Source organism: Gekko japonicus, unplaced genomic scaffold, assembly GCF_001447785.1.
Source record: "Gekko japonicus isolate JY-2015 unplaced genomic scaffold, Gekko_japonicus_V1.1 scaffold986, whole genome shotgun sequence".
Taxonomy (NCBI): Eukaryota; Metazoa; Chordata; class Lepidosauria; order Squamata; family Gekkonidae; genus Gekko; species Gekko japonicus.
This window is the reverse complement of record NW_015164700.1, coordinates 518,519-533,984: the sequence shown is the minus strand read 5'-3', so window position 1 is coordinate 533,984 and position 15,466 is coordinate 518,519. Positions and strand designations below refer to the sequence as shown.

The 15,466-nt window shown below is 44.1% G+C and overlaps 1 protein-coding gene across 1 annotated transcript in view; it reads left to right on the top strand.

Moving 5' to 3' along the window:
• Window positions 1–2,245: 2,245 nt before the first annotated feature.
• The window catches only part of SCTR (secretin receptor), a 31,408-nt gene continuing 18,187 nt past the window's right edge, over window positions 2,246–15,466 (top strand). Inside the window, exons 1-3 of the mRNA XM_015409501.1 lie at window positions 2,246–2,363; window positions 8,350–8,460; window positions 14,715–14,833. Coding sequence (XP_015264987.1) covers window positions 2,246–2,363; window positions 8,350–8,460; window positions 14,715–14,833 — 348 coding nt within the window. The remainder of the gene's footprint in view (window positions 2,364–8,349; window positions 8,461–14,714; window positions 14,834–15,466) is intronic.

Here is a 15,466-nt window from a genome sequence, read left to right as displayed (position 1 = left end):
GCAGCCGCCGCTGCTAAGGAGCCTCGCCGCCGCCACCTCGGAGCCAGCCGGGCGGCCGGGAAACGTCAGGGCCAGGAGGGTTGGGGGGGGGACCCGCCGCCACTAAGGAGCCTTGCCGCCGCCGCCTCAGAGCCAGTCGGACGGCCGAGCGGCCGGGAAATGTCAGGGCTAGGGGAGTGGGGGGGGAGAAAAACGCTGCCGCCGCTAAGGAGCCTCGCAGAGAGACTGTGGGGCGAAGAGAGAGAAGGGGGGGAGAGAGACTGTGGGACGAAGAGAGAGAGGGGAGAGAGAGAGAGAGAGAGAGACTGGGGGGGAAGAGAGAGAAGGGGGGAGAGAGACACAGAGAGAGAGAGAGAGACTGGGGGGGAAGAGAGAGAACGGGGGAAAGAGAGAGACTGCCCCCCCCGCGAGTATCGCGGGTCCCCCCTTGTGTAATACTAAATATGTAACAATTACGAAACTAATAATGTGGCTACAAAATAGATTAGTTACGAAGTTTGAAATCCTGTATACTTTTGAGCCATTTCTGATGGGCAGAGATTACTGTATCCCGTATATCCTGTGGTCTTTCCTTGTGTTTTCCATTGCTAGTACTGAGGGATTTCCCCTTCTTGCTTCGTTTTTGCATGGTTATCCAGTTCCAATACTGAGCATGTTGCAAGAGCCATTTCCACTGATTAAAAAAAGTAATGAAAGGTAATGTAAGATGGAACAGGCGAGGAAACTCTGCCAACCTGTTTCAAGAGGCAGTTGGGTTACTTTGGCATAGTCTGACATGAAAATGCAAGAGGGGAAAATGTACATTAGATTAAAATGGTATTAGATAAAGGGGCAAATGGCACGGAAACAGCACTTGTAAGCAATACAAATCATATCTGTGCCAATGGTAATGGGGGCTTCCAGAACAAAGTTGCAGCAGGCTTTTAACTACATGCACTTACAGATCATGTCCTACTAAACTATATCACATTCAGTGGTGTGAAGTCTTTGGCATAAAGTCCCACTAGTTCAGGAACATGCTCTTTTCAGTGGAAGAAGCTAACTCAAGTCCATTGACACAATACAAGTGGCACCCAGGCCAAGCTGTAGCTGATTCTGTTCAGCGGTTTCCCTTAAAAACTGTGTCTCTTGTGTACTACCGTGTTTTCCCGAAAATAAGACACTGTCTTATATTTATTTTTTCTCAAGAAGACACACTAGGGCTTATACCACAAATGCATAGAAATCCTGCTAGGGCTTATTTTTGGGGTAGGTCTTATTTTCGGGGAAACAGGGTAGCAGAGGACTGTGTAAAATCAAAGGGTGACCCACCAAACTGAACACAGTCCCCCAGCTGTACATGGAAGCTTGCCAGGGGCCTTCATAATGGCCTACCTGGGACTGCAGCCAAATAAGATTGTCCAGGCGGCAGATGGCAATGCATGGCAGGTAGGTTAAAAGTTCTGCAGGCTTGGTGTAAATGATTTCTTGAAGCCTTTTGTGTATATCCTAGTGTAGATCAGGTCAGATGTGTAAAGGTTGTATCTGAAGGAGCACGTGTATTCATGGTTAACATTATTATTTCCGATTACAGCTTAATTAGTGCTTAATTTTTAAATGCGAAATGCCAGAGCTGAAGACTTCCAGAAGACTACCGGGCATGGTCCCGAAACCCGTTCCCCCTCATCCCCATTCTGTAAAGGCATATGTTCCTTGCACACTGATGAAGAAAAGGAAATCTGGCCAAACTCAAAGTCACTCTTCAGTTTATGATTGCTTCCTGCTTCCTGTGGCGGAAGCTGTCATGAAAATCTATCACACTTTTATCCTAGCCTTTCCTCCAGTGAATTCAGGACTACATACACGGATCTCCCATCCTCTATTTTATCCTCCTAACATCCTTGTGAGATAGGTTAGACTAAGAAAGACTGATTAGACTAAAATCACTGATTAGACCAAGAAGTGACCTTCTTGGCAAGGTAGGGATTTTTGAATTAGCATCTCCCCAAACCTAGTCCAACACATGAGCTAAACAGAACAAGTCCTAGTTCTAAGCTCTAGTGATTTCTGGCTCCAACTAAGCCCAGAAAGGAAGCATAATATTAAAAATCATCATCTCATTTCAAAACCCTGCACTTTAAGAGTCATGTATTATAATCCAGTGTGTCCCAGACAACTTTTTGTAGATGTTACATTTTGTAGATAATATGTTTAGCTATTGGCAGATAATAAAGTAGTTATTTTCTAAAAACAGCAGATTGGAGCCATGATCACATCGTGTGAAGTGCTGAAAATTATGAAGAGGGAAGAAGAACTCTGCACATCGATCCTCTCCCAGGAAGAAGAGAATAGGACCGTTGACAATGAGCGTCTTGGAAGTTCAGGTAAAGTACCAACTCTGTGGGAACACTAATTCCATTCTCAGATTATTCTCTTAAATAAGATGTCCTCCTCCTCTCTCAAGTCCTGGTGAATGTCTATGTGCATACATTTGTCCATACATCAGGCTTCTGGCAGATGTTCATCTGAATGTGCAGATTCTGTTGGTGGTATCAGTCTGTGCGATCTCACTCTTCGCTATATGCTCTTGGTATTACTACCCAGTGCTAGTCAAATGTGACTGCATTCTGGAGATTTTTCTGCCCATGGAGGGCAGGGGAAAGTAGTACCCACTCTCTTTTAACTGCAGAGCTCTTCTCACAGTGAAGTTGTCATCACTGCCCTGAGATAAATGGGAATAGTACTCAAACAAAGAGGCAATTGATCTTCCTATGGGTCTGGGTGCCAGAGACACATTAACTCTCCTGTCCCTTGGTCACATTGAACCTTCTGACATCCACACCTCATCTAGAGGGAAGAAATGTGCTACAAACCAGAAGGAACTCATCAAACCATGGCATTATCTCTCAGAAACTGTGTGTCAGTTTGCGTCTGGTGGATGGGAGATGAGATTCCCTTTGGGATGAATGAGATGAATGAACTCTGCTTCCAATATCACTGCATTTTTCTTTCCCACCGCCTCTTAACAGTAACATCCTACACATAACTCGAAACCCTCCATTAACATTCACCATATTAAAATGGTCACACAACCCCATTTTAATAGTATTCAGGGAATATTCCTATTAGCACTTAAAATCAGTTTAATTTTATGACCCACATTTCTGTTTTTGCACCTGTTTGGTGTTGTTTGAAAAAATGACTCGCAAACATATCTCCCAAATGTCTCCTGTTTCCTCCATTACAGAAGAAACACTGCATGTGGTAATTACATCTGGCGTGTTTAGAGTGCTGGTATTGGTGCACAGAGTGATTTATGCCTCTCTTTATGGTAGTTTTAGGTAAATTATTGTGGGCGACATATGTTCCTGGGGTTAGGGAAGGGTTTCCCTTCTGAGAAACAGATTTCAGAACAATGGTTGATTGAGGAGTAATATTTGCTGCTTCCTGGTCTTGATTAATGACATTTTATTGATACACTACTGTCTTATATAAACAAAACAGAGTGGCCTTGCCCACCCTGTTTATCAGTGAGTTGAATTCAGATTATATCCCTCCAACATGCAACCATTGGTCTGTGGGAACCTTTGACAGTAGTAGCCCTGTGTGCTGTCTGTCTGTTCCCCGCTATGCTTGGGCTCACTATACTCTTGCTGTCAGGGACACTCAGTTATGAATATTCAATACACCTGGAATGGGTAAGTGTGTGTGTATGTGTGTGTGTGGGTGAAACAGAACTAGGCTGTACAAGATCAGCTGCCCTCCCATTTCCCAGCACATTTATCACGGTTTCTTTAACAAATGCTGCTAGAAATGCATGATTAATATCCATCAGGCTTAGTTAATGGAGGCTTGTGTACTGCCAATTCCTGTGCTGTTTGGGTTCTGCAGGAATCAGGCCTAAATTATCTAAACCAACGCATATTATTGTATGACAGAGGGTAAATAAAAGAAGCCCTTTGTATATTTCCAGCACCTGGGAAATACCGGCAGCATTAGAGGGGAAAGGATACAAGTGGTTGTGTTATATAAAGGCCAGTGCACACAACTGCCCTACGCTTGACAATCACATTTTTTGTGCAGCTGTTGTCGCTCTCCAGTAACACCTTGATGGCCATGCTATTTTATTTAAATATTTTATGCCACCTTTCTATCCAACTTAGCCCCCCCCCCCCAAGGCAGCACATGATTAAAAAACCTTTTAATCAGCATTAAAATCCATGTATATAAAACAGCTTCTCCATCCTGGAATTCACTCCAATAATTCAACCATTGTGACTGCACGCCTTCTATGAGTTGGAACCTGATGGTGAGTTTGTAGCTGGCAAAAAGGAAAATGTGTGTGTGGGGAGAGTGAGTCATCGAGCCCTGAAAAGTATGCATACGGAGAGTGATTTCAGCTGAGCATACCTTTATTTAGTCAGGAACAAAGACAAGATACCCGGCTCGCAGGCCGGCTTATATTCTCTCAGAAAAACCCTCCACCAATACACACCCCACTCCCGATAGGCTATTTACAGTAACCAAGAGACCTCTTGGCCTCTTGGCCTGGGACCTAGCCCTTTCATTGGGCCTGGCTAGGATCCTACTGCCCATTGTCTTTTGGTCTGAAGCTAGCTGTGTTTGGTGTCTGGGCAAGCCCAGGCATGCCCGGCCCTGTAGGGGTCTGATACACTACAAGCCCCAAACACAGAGTGCTTACAGATGCAAACAGCTGTGGGTGAAGTAAGAGCAAAGGTTTTATTGTCTCACTTCTTGCTAGAATGTCATACCTAAAGAGATAGAGACTTTTAAAGCAGAAAGGCCGCTAGGTAGCAATTTCTTCCTCTTGAGTCAGAAAGACCAAGACTGACTCCCGCCCCCCCCTCGGGGGGATTCTCAAAAGGGAGATTATAGATGTTCAGGACATGAGGAAGAAGCTCTCTTAACTCTTGGGCTCTTCTGTACACAAGCCAGGAAAGGACTAAGTCTTTACCTGGAGATGCCATCTTGACCATGTGTTTGGGGTCAATGGAAGAAATACTAAGTCTGAGAAGAAAGGTAATGATGGACTTTTAAAAGCCACATTTCAAGAATTACTATCCTACCCTCATTAACCATCATGCTCTTTTACAGTTTACACATGAGTTGCTTGTCTTTGGGTTATTCAAATTCTGGTGGCTGTTCCACGTAAACATCATCCTTTATTTTTCCATGTAGAAAAGCAGTCTTTACGTCCAGATGCTTCATATGCATCTTCCTTGCTGTTCCCATCAAGACAATAACATTCTTATTGTTATTGTAACTGTATCACCTGGAGTTTGAACCCCAGGCAACATGCCTAGGTCTCTAAGCACCTAAAACCTATGAACTGGCACCACATTACTGAAGTCCTGTCCTCCATATTATTCTGTTTGCCTAGTTCTCCTTGGTGAGTGACCTTGGGAAAAGGGACCAAGGGAGTGTGTATTGTCTTGCCTGTGGCTGCTTCCATTATATACTACTGGGTATGACTTAGCTTGAGGGAGCCAGGAGAACCTGGGGAGCTTCATTATCGCAAATGCAAGTGGACATCCAACAAGACTCTCCCAGTCAAACTCATACCTTAGTGATGGCAAGCAGTAACCTATCAACCCTGGAGCCAGCAGGAGGGGCTGAGGTAGGATGGTGCTGGGCCCTTTGCTTTAGCTTGTGGCAATCCTTCCAAGATGTGATGTCATGAACCAGGCTGCAGCCTTGGAGGGGGTTGTTACAGTGCCTGTAAGGTGAATTTCTTTTAAGATGTGTTGTGGGATGTCATTTGGGATTGGTGCCTAAATTGAAATCCTTAATTGCAGGGCTATTTTTGGGCAGGAATGTACAGGAACGGAGTTCCGGCTGGCTCCCAAGTTGGCCATGCCCAGCAGGAACTCATTAGCATAATAGGCCACACCCAATAGCAGAAATGCATTAGGATTGGCTACATTAGGGCTGTGGCCTAACATGCAAAGGAGTTCCTGCTACAAAAAAGCCCTGGGTTTTGACAACAAACAAGGTAAACAGAATAAGGAGCAAAAGGTGGGTGTGGCTGGATAACCACACTTCTGGTAACATGGGGGTGTGGCCTAATGTGCTAATAAACTATGCTCTCATGGGTGTGGCTGGATATGCTAATGAGTTTCTGTTGTTGGTTGTGGCCTATTATGCTAATGAGTTCCTGCTGGGCTTTTTCTACAAAGAAAGCCCTGCTTAATTGTATACTCCCATCATATCAGCATCAAATGGGAAGCATTTCTAGTAAACTGCCACCATACCAGCATCAAATGGGAAGCATTTCTAGTAAACTGCCATCACACCAGCATCAAATGGGAAGCGTCCTGAATGGAGCACTGCTGCTTATCCTGTTATGAAGGAATGAATGTGCAGAGAGTGTTTTTTCCCTAAGACAAAGTACTATTTGAATCTTTATTATTATCTTCTTGGTCCTCAGTTTCAATGTGTTAAAAATGTGGACCCAAGCCATGGACCTCCTTGTTTCACATATTCTAATGGAAATAGAAGCATATTTTATTTATTTATTTATTTATTTTCGCATTTATATCCCGCCCTATCCCGAAGGCTCAGGGCGGCTAACAGGGGCACCGAGTGCCAAGTAAAACAATATCATATAATTTAAAACAAAACATATAGTTAAAACAGTCACATATAATTTAAAACCATAAATTACAATCAGATATATAGCAATATATAGCAAACTTCAGCAAGAGGGAAGATCTTAACCTCACCTAGCTACCGACAGTCTCATACTCAGGGCCATTTCCAGTGCCACACTCCACCCCCCGGGGGCAAGACAGTCAGCTGTTAAATTCGCTAGGGCATAGGGATGCAGATGGAATGGTGGTGGCGGCGGCTCCTATCCAAAGGCCTGGCGGAAGAGCTCCGTCTTGCAGGCCCTGCGGAACTGAGAAAGGTCCCGCAGGGCCTGGATCTCCTCCGGGAGCTCTTTCCACCAGGTAGGAGCCGCCACCGAGAATGCCCTAGCCCTAGTCACAGCAAACTTAGCTTCTTTCTGGCCTGGGATTTCCAGGAGATGCCTCCCTCCCGACCGAAGTGCCCTTGGGGGAATATATGGAGAAAGGCGGTCCCTCAGGTAGGCTGGACCCTGGCCATTGAGGGCTTTAAAGGTCAAAACCAGCACTTTGAAGCGAATCTGGAACGCTATCGGCAGCCAGTGCAGCGCTTTCAGCACAGGCTGAATACGGTCCCTCCTTTAATGGATCCCAGGAGCCAAGTTGTAGTAGAGATGGGACTATATAGATTTTCCTCTTTTTTGATTCTTCATATTTCTCTGGGTTTTATAGATTTATTATAGGTTTACCATCTTATTGGAATGTAATGAAGGCCTCTCTTCTTTGGGGGTCAGGGTATTTTTTCAGCTGATGTTAGCAGACAAGACAATAGCATTCTTTTGGTACAGAAGAAGGTAGAAGGTTCATGGTTCTAATTGTTTAGGTTACAACTTCATAAGTGTCTGGGTCAAAAAGGATCTTTTACTTGGTATCAGAGAAAAACACCTTTGTTTGGGTGAGAACAAGCTGTGGCCGATATGACTTAGGTTAGGTCAAGTAAATATGTGACACTATTGTATAGACACACCTTTCTTACATTTGACCAATAAGAAGATTTTTATGTAAATGTTGTTTAAGCTTTTGTAACCAGTTATGCTTTCTGAATATTATTTTCATGATGATGGTATGATGATGTCATATTAAGTATTTAACTTCATGTATTTGCTGATTGGGCTCAGAAAGCAGTCAACTGTTTTCCGTATTTCATTGCAATAAAATACAAGATCTTCCTCCTCATTTTGACTTCAGTCTTCTATTTTTGACTGGATATTAATTTGTATAACAAAGTGAGTTCACGTAAGCAGATCTTTGCTGTCTTCGCCTTCCTCCAGCAGCCTTCTATAGCTCTCCAAAAGCCACTGCTGATGGTTGGAGAATCCTCCAGAACAAATGCTCTTGAACAATATGCCATCAAGAAGAGGGGATTAGCAAAAATCTCCCCCCTTCCCATGCTGACAATGCTTTTTAAGCTTGAGTTCCACTTGTGTAAAGTGGTGAGTGGGTTGATTTTGACCAGTTTCCATTTATTGTTGCAGCCTTCTGAACCACATGGTATATTGTTCTGGAAAGTTTCCTGGCCCTCAGCAATGACTTTTCAGGGGATGCAGGGTGCTACTGGAGGGAGGGAAGGGTGAGAAAAGTCTGCTACCACAAACTCACCCAGTTCATAGGAGCTTGTATCCAACTTTGGATCTCTTAAACTTTCTTTATACCACAACGATGGGATGCATTTTCTCCCAGCTTCTGGAATTTAAACAATTGTGTTTCTGTTCTTGAATGTTAGGTGGATGCCTTGGAATGTGGGACAATATGACCTGTTGGCTGTCCTCTTCAGTTGGGCAAACCGTTCGAGCTCCTTGCCCCAAAGTCTTCCAGATCATAACTGGGAAAAAAGGTAAAGCTAAAAATGAAATGACTTAAGAGAGACACGGGCCAGAGTTTAATTGTTCAGTAGAGAGAGAAGGTTTTTATTGTATTTAGCCATTTTTGTTGTTGTTGTTCAGTCACACAGTCGAGTCCGACTCTTTGCGACCCCATGGACCAGATCCCGCCAGGCCCTCCTGTCTTCCGCTGTCCTCTGAAGTTGGCTCAATTTCATGTTTTTTGCATCTATGACACTGTCTAACCATCTCATCCTTTACACGAGCAGAGAAGAATGCAATAAAACATAGAAAATTGTATAAAATAAAATACAGTCTAAAACATTATGAATCCCTAAAACCAGGGTTATAAACAGTTGATTAATTCACAGCATACCCACTAAAATCAGTATTAGCTAGTTCCCCTAAGAACAGCGTTGGCCCGTATTTTCCTTGCAGCCAAGGCAAATAGAGCCATTCTATAGGATACATCGGCATTGGCATTGGCTAGCAAAAATATAATCTTCTCTGGGACTGTACTTGTTCAGTACCAAAGACTAAAGGAACATTCTAATTTAATGTGTGAAAAATGTTTATTTTGGAGGTCACTTGTGTCATGTTCTGCTTCTCAAGGACAATCCCTTGGCAAGAGTCTAACAAAAATCAAGAAACTGGTGGCAGAAAAGTACCGCGTTATGTAAACCTTGCTAATAAGTATTGTAAAGGTAGTCAGCCACTCCCTGCTTTGGTGTTCCTATTACTTCCATTATTTTATTTATTAAAATATTTGTATCCCATCTTTCCTCTTGGCTCAGGGAGCATTACCAATTAAACATTAGAGATAAAAACCAATACCCTCACCCCCAAAGATGCGAACTTCTCCATCAAGAGCCCTGGCAAACAAGCAAGCCTTGAAGTACCTCCTGAATGATGGTACCTCCTCAGGGAGAACCTTCCACAGAGTTGACCAACCTAAATGGGGGAACAGCTAGCAAGTGGCAACCTGAAGACTGTAATTGGTGCACAGGAACATATGGGAGGAGATGATCCTCAGAGCCTCAGGCCAAGGAGGGCTTTGAAGGTCATAACCAGCATCTTGAATTGGACTTGAAAAAAATGGCAGCCAATGCAGCTGTTTCAAAATGGGCAAGATGTGTTCTCATTGGCGAATTCCTGTAAACAATCAGGCTGCCACATTCTGGATCAGCTGCCGTTTCCAGGTCTTCAAGGCAGCCCAATGTAGAGCGTGTTACAGTAATCACACCGTTAGGTTACAAAACCATGGATCAGCATGTCCACATTTTCTGAGTCCAAGAAAGGAGAGAGTTGGCAAACCAGATGCAGTTGAAGATGTTGGCCACTGCCTCAACCTGCTTTTCAAATAGCACGGCTGTGTCCATGAATGCCCTTAAGTTTTTAACTTGCTCTGAAAAAGCCAGCTGTATTCCCTACAGGATAAGTGGATAATATGGACCTCCAGAACATCAGTCTTCCCAACCAGCATTACCTCTGTCTTGTCTGGATTCAGCTTCAGCTTGTTTTACATTAGCCACCAGATCATGGCCTCATAGCACTGGCTCTGAACCAGGATGGATGCATCTGGAGGCTTGAAAACAGAAATGTAGAGCTGGGTGCCGTCTCCATGCTGGTGACACTCATCTCCAAAGATCTGGATGATCTCATTCAGCAGTCTCATATAGATATTGAAGAGCATGGGTGAGAGAACATAACCCTTTGGCATTCCATAAGACAAATCCCACCCAGCTGTTTCTGCTTCTCACATGGAGAAACTCTTTGGCCCTTTTCAGACTGCCTATCTATTCCGGTTTAGTAACAGGTTACTAACAGATTTTCCCTGTCATTTCAGACAGACCCGTTCTAGTAACCGGCTGCTAGCTGAATTTATTTACTGTTCATACAAACCTGCTTGCCTCCCGTTGGTGGAGCAATCCCGAGCCATTGTTGATGTGAACTGCTTTCTTCTGTTTTCAACCCCTTCATTGCGCTTCTGAATCACTGTGTTGTGCTGTTTGAAATGCCTGTAGTGCTTCCTGCAATGCCATTCCCCCACCACCATCCTTTTCCGCCGGGCACGCAATCTTCCTCAGCCTTTTAAAAAATCAGTTCTAATGTGAATGCTAAACCGCTAAACCGATATAGCACTTCAGTGCCATAGTGGTACCATAAAGATGCATTGACTCTATTGAGCATCTCAAGTGATGAACTGATGCAGTGCAATCGTGGCTGTTGTCACCTGGGAAAAGAGAAGTAGCTCATTGGGCAGTGGGTGCTCAGGGCATCAGTGATTCAGTGTGACAAACATCCTGATGTTAACCCATCCATGCTCAGACTCGATTGGCTGCTAAGTGGCTTTCAGGACAGCGTGGATTATCACACTCTAGTTTTTCAGGGGGTTAATGAAAGGCCGCTTGGATTTTAAAAATGCCCATTCTCCAACCCCTTCCCCTTCACAAACTCGTCTTCCAGCCCTCCAGAAAGTCTTGAGTCCCATAATCAACCCAAGAATTTTAACCAGAAGCAAGGCTGCTTGGATTTTAAAAATGCCCCCCCTTCCCTTTCACCATCATGTCTTCCAGCCCTGCAAATAGGCACCAGATTTCCAACTGTATCTAAGTCTCCCTCTTAGACACATGTCCCTCGTGGCTGGTGAAGGCTGGGACCCTCTGGTAGATATTATCAATCTGTCCCATTTCATTGCTCTTATTATGCAGAAGAAAGAGTTCTCTTAATTACACCTATATTAAGGTCATTTAGGGTCCAAGGACAACTAGCAACCCACTCTGAGGAACTTGTGCTGAAATATCTATTGGAGGTCAAATCCATTGCAATATCAAGGAATGTTGCTAAATTTCTTTTTATTGCATTTGCAAAGCGCAAGCTCCTCCTTAATATTCCTTATGATGTATCTTCTCTCTAATGTTTTGGTAACCTGGGTTTGCTTTTTATGATCCTGTATGCTGTTTGATGGGTCTTTGACCGTAATAAATAATGATGATGATGATATCAATCTGTCCCTTGATTTGGAGGTCTATCTGGAGGGATTAAAAGAGGCTGTACTTGTACTGCTCTTAAAGAAGCCAACTTTGGACCTATGGATCCATCCAGTTACCGCCCAGTCTCAAATCTTTTATTTCTGGGAAAGGTAACTGAGAGAGCGTTGGCGGAGCAACTCCAGAATTTCCTGGATGACACAATGGCACTGTATCCATTCCAGTCCGGCTTTTGGGAGAGGGAGAAAATTTTTGCTCTTCAGCCATTCTTTTTAGGGAAGGTGCTCTAACCCCTTAATCATCTAGGTTGCCCTCCTCTGTACTTTTTCCAGTTCTGCAATATCCTTTTTGAGATATGGTGACCAGAGCTGTACACGGTATTCCAAATGAGGCCGCACCATAGATCTGTACAGGGGCTGTTGTGTACGTGGACCGCCACTAGGGGTCCGCGGCAAGACAGGAGCTTGGGTCCCCTGGACAATGGGAACATAGGATCCTAGTTCCCCCCAGCTCCAACCATTGGCCACTTGGGCGGGAGATTCAAACCTGCCAATGGACCAGGGCTGTGCTGGGTGGGTGTGTATATAGTTGGCCTTGCAGGGCCGTTTTGGTTAGTCTTGTGTTAAGTACAAGAAACGTGTGCAAACTCATGTCGTCGTCCGAGTCTTCCATCAGGGGCATTACAATATTGGCCATTTTATTCTCAGTCCCTTTCCTAATCATACCCCCCCAAAAAAAAAAAAATTGCCCTTTTCACCACTGCAGCCCACTGGGTTGACACTTTCATTGAGCTATCCACTACGACCCCAAGATCTTTTCCCCTCTCAGTCTCAGCAGGTTCGGACCCCATTAGCCTAGACTTGAAGTTGGATTTTTTTTCTCCCAGTATGTATCACCTTACACTTACCAACTTTGAGCTTTGTTTTCCACATTGCCGCCCGCTCACCCAGTTTGTGGCGGTCCTCTTGGAGTTCTTCACAGTCAGCCTTGGTTTTCACCATCCTGATTTGCAAATTTGGCCACTACACTACTTATCCTTCGTTCCAGATGAATAAATTAAATAGTACCAGCCCCCATAGTACCAGCCCTTTTGGGTGTCAGATTCCCATCACATCAACAAAGTACACACTTGTAGAAAAGGTTTTACTTTATTTTTGAAGCTATAGGTGCATAACAGGATCACTGTTCAGAATGAGGCAAAAGCATGGGACTCAATGGATTATAGGAAATTCAAAAAGCTGAGGCCCAATTACGGGAGTTCCCGCGCGCGCCATTGAGCCTCGGGTAACCATAACATATTTGCTTCTCATGGATAGTACCATGAGATCACCCAAGCTCCTACCCGCCAGCAACCACCTGTGGCCTTGAGAGATACGGACGTTCCTGCAACTAGGCAATTAAGCGCAACAACCAGCATACATGGGAAAGTGAAAGCAGACAAGCGCATATCTAGAGAACAGAGAAGCGCCTACATAGGGAATATACAATGGCATACAGAACGCATAAGAAAACACATTGGCAGCTTGCTGACAGTGGGACCCCAGTGCTTACTTCCCTCCATTGTGAGAACTGTCCATTTATTCCTACTGTTTGCTTCCTGTCATTTAAACACTTTTTAATCCATAAGAAAAACTGTCCTCTTATCCCATGACTGCTAAGTCTATTCACAACTCTTTGGTGAGGTACCTTGTCAAAAGCCTCTTGAAAGTCCAAGTATATATCTACCAAGTCACTGTTGTCTCCATGCTTGATCACTTTCACAAAGAACGGCAAAAGGTTGGTGAGGCAGGACTTCCCTTTGCAGAAGCTGTGCTGATTTCCCCTCAGCAGGCTTTGTCCCTCTATGTACCTAACAATTCTCTTTGATTATAGTGTCTCCTACTTTGCCTGAAACAGTTGTTAGGCCGACTAGCCTGTAATTTTCTAGTTCCCCTACGGATCCCTTTTAAAAAATTGGTGTAGTATTTGCTACTCTCCAGTCTTCTGGTACAGTGGCTGAATTTAGTGATAGGCTGCATATACAGGTTAGTAGATCAACTATCTCACATCTGAGTTCCTTAAGAACTCTTGGGTGTATGCCATCAGGACCTGGAGACTTATTGGTTTGTAATTTCCCCAGTAAGTCTTCATCTCTGGTCACTTCAATTTGGCTCAGTTCTTCAGACTCCCTTTCTGAGGGGCTGTGGCACGGGCTCCACACTTTCCACCGTGAACACAGAAGCAAAAAAAATTGTTGAGCTTCTCTGCCATCTCCCCATCTTCATTTAGTTCCTTGCCACCCAAAGGCTCCACTTTATTCCTTTGTCATTCAAAGACCCCACAGTCGTATAGGCCACAGTCCCTAATCATTTGCTCACGTAGCTTTGTGAATCATTTTGTACAACGTTACCCTGTTGCCTGTGTAGAAATGCCCTCTTGAATAATTCAGTTTTGCATAGCTGGTGGAAAGCCAGGAGAGCGGGAGCCTTCCTGACCTCCCCAGGCAGACCATTCCACAAGGTGGGGGGGGGGGGCGCACCACAATGGAGAAGGCACCTGTACAGGCACTTGCTGATTTTGCCCATTTGCATGTTGACACCTGCAGAAGGCCCTGCTCAGCTGTTACGGTAGAGCGTAGGAGGGAAGACGGTCTCTCAGGTATGAGGGTGCAAGGCCGTGAAGGGCTTTGTATGTGTAATGTATTCAATAACTGCCATTGAATGCATGTGTATGTGAATCACCTCGTTGAAGTGTCATGTAAAGCTTCGTCCTGGGCTAGGATCCAAATCCATCCAATCACAATGCTAGCCCAGGAAGAACCTACCAATCACTTGTCAGCAAGCTCCCTGAGCGGGAACATCAATGATTGGTCCTTATGTAAACAATCTCATTGGTTGGTAATGTACAGTAAGGTGTGGCTACATTAGCCGGAAGAGTTTAAAAAGGGAACAGCTTTAATGCTAAAGCTGTTCTGGCTATCAGATGTTGATCCATGTTGGAGTTGTGTTCGAGTTGTTGAATAAAGTTGAACCTTTGCTGAATCACTCTCCGACTACTTTGTTAAGCGAGCGACTTAACAGTATGTGACGGCGAATACTTTTAAATTGATTCTGGTAACTAATGGGCAGCCAATGGAGTGATTGCAGAATGTAATATGCATACTCCATCTATCTTCTGGAAATAGCTGAGCTGTGGCATTCTGCACCAACTGTAGTTTCTGAACTGATTTTGAGGGGAGACCAATGTACAGTGCATTGCCTAATCATATAATTTATTTTTTTGCTTACATTGCCATCCAGGGTATATATATCGTAACTGCACCAGGGAAGGCTGGTCAAAGAGGTTCCCTAGAACGCACATTGCTTGTGACTATGATCTGAAAGAAGTGAATGCTACTTTAATTGCACAGAGACCACGGGTGAGTTCAAATGATTCGTATCTGAGGAAGCACCATCTCAATATGTACCTCCCCAATGAAATCAAGTACAAACAATATTTTGGTGGACCCTCCTTCAGTCAGGTTGGTGGTCACCACAATTAGCACTTTTTTAATGATGGCCCCCAGATTATGGAATTAATTTGTTGCTGGGATTCAACAGAGAGGGGACCTTGGTGCTTGTAAGTCAGTTGTTCATCCATACATTTGGTGGCTAGAATTTGGTGGCTTTGTTAACTGAGGTTTCTAATTTTTTTTTTGCTCACGTTTGTTCAGTGATGCCAGTGTTTGGTTTATGTTTTTATTTATGCAATTTGTGTGAGAGCTGTACCTGCTGAAAAGCAAGGTTGTTTTTTTTTTAATCTTTATAAATAAGTAAAACCTAGGTGAAGACAATCAGATTGATTGGATAATATTATTCTCTGTCAATAGGTACTGCTAATTTCGAAACTTTTAGTTAGATGGGCTTTGTAATGCTGTATGCAAACTCTATTGCCTGCTCCCAAACCCACGAAACTAAGGCTGCGGTCACACGGAACATTAGCCACGCTACAGAGACGGAAGATAGGTGGATTTTCTGGGCGCGATCACAGCGCCACATCTGGGAAGCGTAGA